General features: G+C 36.1%; 1 protein-coding gene across 4 annotated transcripts in view; it reads left to right on the top strand.

The window, feature by feature from the left end:
* runx1 (RUNX family transcription factor 1) overlaps positions 1-11149 on the top strand; it is a 67197-nt gene that overhangs the window by 29838 nt on the left and 26210 nt on the right. Inside the window, exon 3 of one of the 4 annotated variants that reach the window (XM_088074364.1) lies at positions 1254-1372. The exons of 1 other annotated variant lie outside the window; for it this stretch is intronic. In XM_088074364.1, coding sequence (XP_087930490.1) covers positions 1285-1372 — 88 coding nt within the window. In that variant the 5' untranslated portion in view covers positions 1254-1284. Of the gene's footprint in view, positions 1-8; positions 1373-9959; positions 10728-11149 lie in introns of those variants that run through there. 2 more of the 4 variants (XM_088074365.1, XM_088074367.1) reach the window with 2 other exon arrangements.

Consider the following 11149-nt stretch of genomic DNA (forward strand, 5'->3'; position numbering starts at 1 on the left):
TTCGAAACAAAGGTTCACGTTAGCCGTAAGTTTAGCTTGTCGAGCAGCAGCCTACAAGGTTGAAGGCAAAATGTAACGTTTTCGGGAGTTTGTGTTATACCGTGGACTGTTTTGGGGGTGTTTTCTAGTTACTCGTGTTCTGTGTCCTGTTTTTTTTAGTTTTACTCCTCGGGTGTCACCTGTGGTTTGTCTCCGTGTTCCCGTGTTCTTCTGTGTTCTCCCCTGTTTCCCTTTGACAGTCCATCTGTTGTCTCTGCTGTGTTCCTGCTCATGTCCGTGCTGCTGTTCACCCTGCTATTCCTTATGCTTTAATCCTCCGTGTTTCCCTGTGACATAACCCGAGTTCCCGGTTTGTTTTAGTTCAGTTTCTGTATTTGTATTTTTAGTCACCTGTTCATTATTTTGTGGATTTTACCGGCATTAAATGCTCGCCTTTTGTTCGTACGCTTAGTTTCCCTTTTTTGTGTTCTGCATTCGGGTCCTCATCCTGCCTAACTTTGTGTTAGAGTTTCACTTTGCAGACTTCACGTAACAAATAAAATATATAGAACTGACTTTAACTAAAACTAATTAATCGAATTTCATGATGAAAACAAAACCTGAACAAATAAGTCAACAAATCCGTTATCGTCCAGTTGAGTCAAACGAACTCGTGTCGCTCGAGTGTTTGACCTCAGTCTTCAACCGGAACTTCCAAAAAACAGGGCCGACAGGAGGAGGAGGAGGAGACGGAGGAGGAGAAGGAGGAGGAGGAGAAAAAGGGGAGAAAATCATTTGAGTAGCTAAATGAAATTAGCAGCTTTAAAAAGCCTGAGGGCAAAGTGGAGTTGTGTCCCCTGTGGCTACGCTTTAGAGAAGGAGGCAATGAATTAAGCTTGACTGGCTCCTTCTCCATCACCTCCTCCTCCTCCTCCTCTCTCCCACACATCATGCTCCCTCACTTTTTTTCTGTTTTTTACTAATATGTAGGGTGAGATGGAAGGGAGGGGTAGAGGGGGCTGAATGAGGAGTATAAAAGCAGCTCATGAAAGTGGAGAAAGACTACAGCTTTTCTTTCCAAAACCAGTTTCCTAACTCTCGCTTTAGGTGTTTTTTGGGACTCCCAATTTTTGGACTTAAAGAAAACAACAACAAAACAAAATTAATTTCCGAACTATCTCATCCTATCTTCTCCCCTTTCCCCACTTCATCTTATCGTTTTTTCTCTTCATCCCTTTTCTTTTTCCCTCTTGTTGTTGGAAATTTGGCCCCAGCTGTTGCTGCTGCTGCACCCAGGATCGAAGCATGAACCCTGGGGCGTTCTCCGGCTCGGGCCCCCTGTCTTGGGCTATGTACCTGATGAGGAAGGGCCGGACAGGTGGCGGACTCTTTGGTAAATCTACTTCCTTTTCACACCTTTCTTAGTCATCACCGTCATATGTGATGTAACCATGACAAATTTATATTTTTTTTGTTCTGTTTTTACTGAATTTTAATTTTTTATATTGTGGTGTAGACTCATAATTTGTGGTCATAATTATATGATAATCATGTTCATATCCGTGACTCCACTGTCTTTCCGATTATTTTTGTGATTTTGAGCTTCTTGTTGTGAGTCGATATGGATATTATATCGCTAGATATTATTTTGGAATTTGGATATGGTAATATCCTAAGCACTGTTTTGGTTTTTTTGTGGATTCAACCCTCTGAAACCTAGTTCGATATCGCTTTTCTTGTGCTGCTTTCATGCGATTTCATTCGAAAACACGGAACACGGAAAAGGCGATGAGCATGAAATTCATAAATTTAGATAATCAAAAAAAGTGGGGAAAAATGTTTCGGAAAAAAGCTAGGGAAAAACTGTACTTATAATAAAAAATTAAAATTATGTCAGGAATTTGTATAGTTTTGAAGCTTTTTTGTTTTCTTTGACTTTTTTCTTTTTTGTTAGATTTTGTTGTGTTGTTTACAAATTTCAAATTTCAATTTCTCTTTTTCAGAAATTTCTGTAATAAAATTTAATAGCTACATCTTCCGCAGCTATTAAAACCTGTTAATGATAAGGACAGTAGTGCAACATCTTTCAGAATCATGGAAAAAAAAAATGCAACTTGGTGAGGTGTGAGAATTGTTCCACAAATTGCAAGAAATTCACATATTTAAAAAAATGTTTCGGAAAATGAAAAGCTAGGAAAAATGTCTAGGGAAAAAAATAGAAAAGTTAATAAAAATTGAATTTATAATAATCTTAATTATATATTTAAAATTATGTCAGAAGTTTCGATAATTTTTAATTTTTTGTTTTCTTTCACTTTTTCAAAATTTTTTTCTTATTTCTTTTTGTTTTGTTTTATGGATATTATATCGATACGGTTATATAAGGCTAGATATTATTTGGAATTCCAATATGGTAATATCATAAGTATTGTCTTTTACACAAATTACGAGACATTTGTAAATTTTGTAAGTAATCATATCATAATTTTAGATTTCAGATTTTGTCAAATGATTATATTTTTTACGTTTTGTTTGTTTTAGTTCACTTTTTTTCCTCTTTTGTGTCACTTTGTTTACTTTCTTTCACGGATGTTACACTGACATCATGATATGAGTCCAGATGTCATTTTAGGATTTTCATATTTTTCCTGGTTTTAACCCTTTAAAACCTGCAGCAACAACTTTTTTAGTATTAGTACTAATAAGCACTTTTTTTCTATTACAACATGGAATTATTATTATGCAGTAAATTGTTAGCTGTAATATAAAGTTTTTTTATTCATTCACTCTTATGTATTTATTTATTTATCTTCGTTTTTTTTGTTTTTTTTTAGTCCTTGATTGAACACAATTTAATTGACAGGCGAATAACCCTTTATAATTACAAGAATAAAAATAAAATTTAAAAATGTTTTTAAAAAAATAAAAATCTAAAGATCTAAAATCTCCATGTTGCTTTGACTCCTTGGAGATGATTTCGGGGGGAATCTTCAGTTTGAGGAATCTGGATTCAATTGATCCACAGCTGACACTGTATACTGCATCTGATAATATGAAGCTGCTATCAATAGCTTTGATAGGCGATTTGGACGAGCTATCGATTATGGATCAGAGGACGCCGAGCGGCTCACATTACCAGTCCGTCAGTAGGAACCGCTGGCTGAGTGAAATCCAACTCCTCTTCCTCTCTCATGGTTTTTCTCTCTCCCCCCCACACTTTGTGTCTGTATTCAGTATTCAGTATTTCACACTCACACGAGTGTTTTTATTTCCGTCGTTATCATTTAAAGAACCCGTTTTTGGCCAAAACGGACAAGATCCGATTAATTTTTATTTAACGAGTTAAATATTCAGCATTGCATCTAGTTATTAAATGAATTAATTACAAAACAATTAATTACTAAACATTAAAGGTGCTCATTACAACAATACATGGTGTATAAGCCACAGGAGAACCCTTTCTGGATCTCTGGAGAACCTTTTTTTAAGGTTACAATTGGATCCCTTTCAGAGGTTGTACCTAGATCCATAAAAAGTAATACCTAGATCAGTCTGAAATGTTCCACCCAGAACCCCTGATGGAGGTTCTACAGAGAACCCTTTCTGGTTCTCTGCATAACCTTTTTTTAAGGTTCCAACTGGATCCCTTTAAGAGGTTGTACCTAGATCCATAAAAAGTAATACCTAGATCAGTCTGAAATGTTCCACCCAGAGTGCCTGATGGAGGTTCTACAGAGAACCCTTTCTGGTTCCCTGCATAACCTTTTTTTAAGGTTCCAACTGGATCCCTTTCAGAGGTTGTACCTAGAACCATAAAAAGTAATACCGAGATCAATCTGTGAAAGGTTCCACCCAGAACGCCTGATGGAGGTTCTACAGAGAACCCTTTCTGGTTCGCTGCATAACCTTTTTTTAAGGTTCCAACTGGATCCCTTTCAGAGGTTGTACCTAGAACCATAAAAAGTAATACCGAGATCAATCTGTGAAAGGTTCCACCCAGAACACCTGATGGAGGTTCTACAGAGAACCCTTTCTGGTTCGCTGCATAACCTTTTTTTAAGGTTCCAACTGGATCCCTTTCAGAGGTTGTACCTAGAACCATAAAAAGTAATACCAAGATCAATCTGTGAAAGGTTCCACACAGAACACCTGATGGAGGTTCTACAGAGAACCCTTTCTGGTTCGCTGCATAACCTTTTTTTAAGGTTCCAACTGGATCCCTTTCAGAGGTTGTACCTAGAACCATAAAAAGTAATACAGAGATCAATCTGTGAAAGGTTCCACGCAGAACGCCTGATGGAGGTTCTACAGAGAACCCTTTCTGGTTCGCTGCATAACCTTTTTTTAAGGTTCCAACTGGATCCCTTTCAGAGGTTGTACCTAGAACCATAAAAAGTAATACAGAGATCAATCTGTGAAAGGTTCCACGCAGAACGCCTGATGGAGGTTCTACAGAGAACCCTTTCTGGTTCGCTGCATAACCTTTTTTTAAGGTTCCAACTGGATCCCTTTCAGAGGTTGTACCTAGAACCATAAAAAGTAATACAGAGATCAATCTGTGAAAGGTTCCACACAGAACGCCTGATGGAGGTTCTACAGAGAACCCTTTCTGGTTCGCTGCATAACCTTTTTAAGGTTCCAACTGGATCCCTTTCAGAGGTTGTACCTAGAACCATAAAAAGTAATACAGAGATCAATCTGTGAAAGGTTCCACGCAGAACGCCTGATGGAGGTTCTACAGAGAACCCTTTCTGGTTCGCTGCATAACCTTTTTTTAAGGTTCCAACTGGATCCCTTTCAGAGGTTGTACCTAGAACCATAAAAAGTAATACCGAGATCAATCTGTGAAAGGTTCCACCCAGAACGCCTGATGGAGGTTCTACAGAGAACCCTTTCTGGTTCGCTGCATAACCTTTTTAAGGTTCCAACTGGATCCCTTTCAGAGGTTGTACCTAGAACCATAAAAAGTAATACCGAGATCAATCTGTGAAAGGTTCCACCCAGAACGCCTGATGGAGGTTCTACAGAGAACCCTTTCTGGTTCGCTGCATAACCTTTTTTTAAGGTTCCAACTGGATCCCTTTCAGAGGTTGTACCTAGAACCATAAAAAGTAATACCGAGATCAATCTGTGAAAGGTTCCACACAGAACGCCTGATGGAGGTTCTACAGAGAACCCTTTCTGGTTCGCTGCATAACCTTTTTTTAAAGTTCCAACTGGATCCCTTTCAGAGGTTGTACCTAGAACCATAAAAAGTAATACCGAGATCAATCTGTGAAAGGTTCCACCCAGAACGCCTGATGGAGGTTCTACAGAGAACCCTTTCTGGTTCGCTGCATAACCTTTTTTTAAGGTTCCAACTGGATCCCTTTCAGAGGTTGTACCTAGAACCATAAAAAGTAATACCGAGATCAATCTGTGAAAGGTTCCACCCAGAACACCTGATGGAGGTTCTACAGAGAACCCTTTCTGGTTCGCTGCATAATCTTTTTTTAAGGTTCCAACTGGATCCCTTTCAGAGGTTGTACCTAGAACCATAAAAAGTAACACCTAGATCAATCTGTGAAAAGTTCCACCCAGAACGCCTGATGGAGGTTCTACAGAGAACCCTTCTGTGGTGTAATGGTTCCCCCTCTGAAGGTCCTATCTAGAACCTTTCCACACTCTGAGAAGAAAAACCCACCAAGGAGATCCCAACGAGAACCCATTCATAATCCAAGGGTTTCATCTAGAGCCTATTCACAAGGTTAAACCAAGAGTTCTGTTATATTTCAAGGATTTCATCTAGAACCCAACTAGACTGTTCCATCAGAACCTTTCCATATTTCAACAGTTTTTTCTAGAACCTTCCCAGAGGATTCTACTAAGAACCTCATTTTTATTCAAAGGGTTTCATCTAGAGCCTATCCACGATGTTAAACAAAGAGCTCTTTTATATTTCAAGGGTTTCATCTAGAACCCAACCAGAGTGTTCCATCAGAACCCTTCCATATTTGACAGTTTTTTCTAGAACCTTCCCAGGGGATTCTACTAAGAACCTCATTTTTATTCAAAGGGTTTCATCTAAAGCCTATCCACGAGGTTAAAGAAAGAGCTCTTTTATATTCAGAGGGTTTTATCTAGAACCCATCTAGGGGGTTCTAATTAGAACCCTTTTTTACTCCAAGGCTTTAATCTAGAACTTACACAGGGTATTCTATTGAGAACCCTTTTAAAAACCAATAGAACCCATTCAGGGGATTCTACCAAGAACTCCTTTATATTTAATCTAGAACCCAACCAGAGGGTTCCATCAGAACCCTTTCATATTTCAACAGTTTTTTCTAGAACCTTCCCAGGGGTTTCATCTAGAACCCCTGCATAGGGTCCTATTTAGATCCCTTTCATATTACGAGGGTTTTATCTAGAACCCACCCAAGGTATTTTATTGAGAACGCTTACTTTTACATACCAGTAGAACCCACTTCTACGAATCTTTTATGAATCTGTTTGGGCAGCATCTTAAAGCATCACTTTCAGACAGCGCCTTAGAGAACCAGCAGCCAGCAGAATACATACGAAGACACCAGACTGTATGAACCGTTCTCAGCATCTAAAGAACCAGGACGTGGATCTGGCAGAAGGCCGAAACTTTTCACACATATATAGTTTCAACACATCCTGGAACGTTTGCATTATTTATAGGCGCGCTTCTACGAGGAATAAACATCCAGCGTCAGATTTAATGACAGTAACTCTGATGAATCTGCAGTCTGACAGAAATACTTTAGCCGCAGCTTTAAGGTGGAAAACCGGCAGGTCGTGTGCTTTTCAATGATTTTCAGCTTTTTTTTTAAATTTGTGAAGATCAGTTAATTTGTTACGTCTCATTTTGAGGCCACCGAATTCTTCCACGGATTAAAAAAGAAAAGGGAAGTGAAAAATAGATATTTCCGAGGGCAAACTGCGTCACGTCAATCTCAGGCCGAGACGAGAGTGGAGGCGTTTACATTTTTTATCATCCCCCCTTTGGCCACAGAGGGGGCGGGGGGGAGGGGGGCGATGAGGCAGACTGGCATCTCTCTAAAACTCATCCGACAGCACGTTGACTAAACACATCGACTGACTCCCGAAAAGGTCTTACCCAAACAGGCAGGTGCACAGGAGGGTATACTTATTCCCATCAAGGCAACACCAAATATGGGCCCCAATAGGGTGCCAGGTGGATCCCCGGCACCCCCTTAACAGAGGTCCAAGCTAAGCCAATAATGTCCTAAATACTAGAAATGTGCTGAAATACTAGAATAGAACAATAAATAAATCATAGTAATACCCTAAGTAATCCCGGCTACATCCCTATTACGAAATGTTCTAATAACATGTAATAAATGGCAATAAATGAGTAGATTTAGATTTTTTTTTTTTTTTTATAAAAAATTCTCGGAATTTTTTATACATTTTTGAGCACTTTTTTTAGGGTCTGTTCTGTTTATTATTTCATTTTATTTTATTTGTCAAGGGGAAAAAATGTATTGGTAATTCTCATACTTGCCGTGTTTATTTTCTTTACTTTTTTTATTATTATTATTTTCAGGTAAATTTCTTGTATTTTTTTATAATCGTAGTAACGCCCTAAAAATCCCGGACAAACGTCCTCGATTAGAAATGTTCTATAAATTGCAAGAAATACGTAGATTTAGAATTTTAAAAATTTATAAATAAATAAAATTAAAAATAGAGAAAAATATAAAGGAAAAAAAGGAAAGGATAGGAAAAATGTATTTCTAATGATTATAATTACATATTTAAAAATGTCATCAAATTTGTTTTATACATTTTTGAGCACTTTTCATGTTCTTGTTTGTTATTTTATTTTATTTTATTTGTCAGGGGGAAAAAGAAAAAATATATTGATAATTCTCATTCTGTCATATTTCAATCAATTACAGAATTATTGTCATATTTTACCTATTTTTCCACATATAGTTTGCCTTTTTTTTTAGTTTTATTTTCTTGCGTTTGGTTGTTGTTTTATTATAATTGTTAATTTCATAGTAATTGCCTTAAAATCCCGAAAAAAATATCCTTGGTAAGAAATGTGTCATAGAATTTTTATATGATTCTCATTCTGTCATATTTAAATTACGTTACAGTATTATTGTCGTATTTTACCTATTTTTCCACGTATAGTTTGCCTTTTTTTTTTTTAGTTTCATTTTTTTGTGTTTGGTTGTTTTTTATTATAATTGTTAATTTCATAGTAATAGCCTCACAATCCCGAAAAAAACCATCCTTGTTAAGAAATGTGTCATAGAATTTTTATAGAATTTTCATTCTTTCATATTGTCGTTTTTCAAACACTTTTTCCACGTTTTGTTTGCCCTGTTAATTTTTTTTTTTTTAACTTTTTGGGGTTTTTTTTGCACTTTTTCTAAATGTGCGCTAATTTTGGGGGGTTAAAAATAGAAAAAAAATTCTCATAAATTAATATTTAAAATTATTATTATTATTATTATTATTATTATTATTATTATTATTATTATTATTTTTATTTCCATTGTGTGTGTGTGTGTGTGAGGCTTTTTTTTTAGTTTCATTTTTTGTTTGGTTGTTTTTTATTATATCTTTCATATTTAAATTACGTTACAGAATTTTTGTCATTTTTTAAACACATTTTCCACGTTTTGTTTGCCCTGTTAATTTTTTAAAAAACTTTTTGGGTTTTTTTTTTGCAGTTTTTTTAAATGTGCGCTAATATTCGGGGGTTAAAAATAGAAAAGAAATCTCGTAAATTCGTATTTAAAATTATTATTATTATTATTATTATTATTATTATTATTATTATTATTATTATTATTTCCATAGCGTGTGTGTGTGTGTATGTGTGTGTGTGTGTGTGCTGGCCCTTCAAGGGGGCTGCTATCATGACTCAGATCCCCTACTGCCCCCATCGTCCACATCCGGTACTGACAGGCTGCTGCTGTGTTAAAATGTTGAAGTATTCACATTAATTTCTATATTTCTGAGTGGAAATCACACAGTTTACACACAGCGGGCTGATGAGGAAACTGCATTCATTCATTTGTTGCTTTTACATCGACGGAGAAGTTTTTATTTCTTTTTCTTTGTCTGCGAGCTGGTCCCACTTATTTCCATGTTCAAGTCATTACATACATCCATATTCCATAGATATCACATATCCCTGTATGTGGTTTTATTTCGTTATTTGTTTGTTTAATTATTGAATTTTTTTCCAAAAACATAGTAAAAAAAATGAGAAATTTGACAAGAAATTTCCCACAAATTGCAAGAAATAAGTAGATTTTTATTGCTATTATTATTATTATTATTATTATTATTATTATTATTATTATTATTATTATTATGTACTTTTTCAGGTAATTGTTCTTTTCTTTTTTTACTTTATTTCTTTTTTGTTTGATTTTTTTATGATATTTTTTAAAAAGAAATCAAGTCAATTTGCTCATTTTTTAAATGATTAAATAATATCTGCAATGCATTTCTGTACCCCTCCCATTATTAGCAGTAGTAACAATTATATATTATAACATATTTATTATAATATTATTTGCAATTGCAATTTTTCAGTTTTTTTCCCAGAGAATTGTATTTAAAATGATCATGATAAAATATCTTTAAATTCATTGAATTTTTTTTCTAAACTGTGTGTTCAGGTCTTTTTTGTGTGCTAATTTTAATTTGCTTTTTTTTTTTTAAATGATTAAATAATATCTGCAATGCATTTTTTTTTTGTTTCCTCCCTTATTATCAGTAGTAGTAATATTTATAATTATATATTATAATATATTTATTAGAATATTATTTGTAATTGTACTTTTTCTTAGGTTGTTTTTCAGAAAACTGTATTTAAAATGATCATAATATATATATAAATATATATTTAATTTGATTATCCTAATTTCTAAGGGTTTGTTCAGGTCATTTTTTTTTAATTTATTTTTATTTTTTTGGTTGCCAATTTTCGGACAATTATCTTCATTTTTAATTCATTTCTTGCTAATTGATGATTTTCCTCCTAAAATTTCTCATCGCCTTCTTCCCACGTTTATTTGGGAAGAAGGCTCGGGCTCATTTGTTCGGGTTTCGAAGGGTTAAAGAGGTTCTGTGGTCGGTTTTGTTGTGTTCGCTGAGCCCCGCCTCCTCTCGGACGGACATCGCGCTGATTGGTCGACGCCCTTCAGCGGCGAAACTCTCCCATTGGCTTAGAGCCGCTCGTGCGCGAATGAGATGCAAATGTTAGAGGTCTTGCCGGTAAAAGCGTGCGACGGTCGAGCCGGGATGTCCATTCATCAGAGAGGAGAGAGAAACACACACACACACACACACACACACGGAGAGAGAGAGCGGCACCAGGAGGACATTTACGCCAAAATTAGTTCCCGTTGCTTCACTTTTTTTTTTTTTTCACTCCTGATGACAAACCCTGAGTCGCGAGGACACACACAACCGAGGAGCTCCTTTTCTGACTTTTCTTCTCTATCCAAGTTGTTGGAAATGTGTTCCGCGCTTTTACGCACAAACGCGTAAATCCGGCGCACCTGGAAAACCAAACAAATCAAGGATTTTTTTTTTCTTGTAACGAGTCAACAACGTGACAAATAAAAATCGACGACACAAACAAGCTGCTCCGTTGTGCTGTGAACGAGGCCAAACCGGGGAGTTCCTTCGCGCGGATCCGCGGACGCACCGTGGCGCACAGATGGTGTTTTTGTGGGACGCCAAATACGGTACAAGTCTCTTTTTTTTTCAACATGTTTTTGTCTTTAGAATAAGAATGTGCTTCACGTGCAGCAGCAGCGCTGTCATTGTGCAGTTTAACGGAGGGAGAATAGAGTCCGTCCTCTCCGGTGTTTTTTCCGGTGTCCGCTTAGGTCAATATACGCGCTGTGCTGGAAGAAAGTACAGCTTTTATGATAGTAAAAGTACTAATATCGCATTTGTTTGCTTAGAAAATACTACTTAACTTAAGGTGTATATGCTCGGGAACTTCTAGTATTAAAAGTAAAAGTACGCAATGCAGAAACATCCATCTAAAAAGGGAAGAACGGAAGAAAGAAAGAAAGAAAACATCATACCCCATAAAAAATAAGGCAAAAAATTATTTTAAAAAAAGAAGAAGAAAACAACACCCCGAAACCTCAAAATTGTA

The sequence above is a fragment of the Plectropomus leopardus genome, chromosome 24 (genome assembly GCF_026936395.1).
Source record: "Plectropomus leopardus strain MGB_pleo_1.0 chromosome 24, ASM2693639v1, whole genome shotgun sequence".
In the NCBI taxonomy this organism is placed as follows: Eukaryota; Metazoa; Chordata; class Actinopteri; order Perciformes; family Serranidae; genus Plectropomus; species Plectropomus leopardus.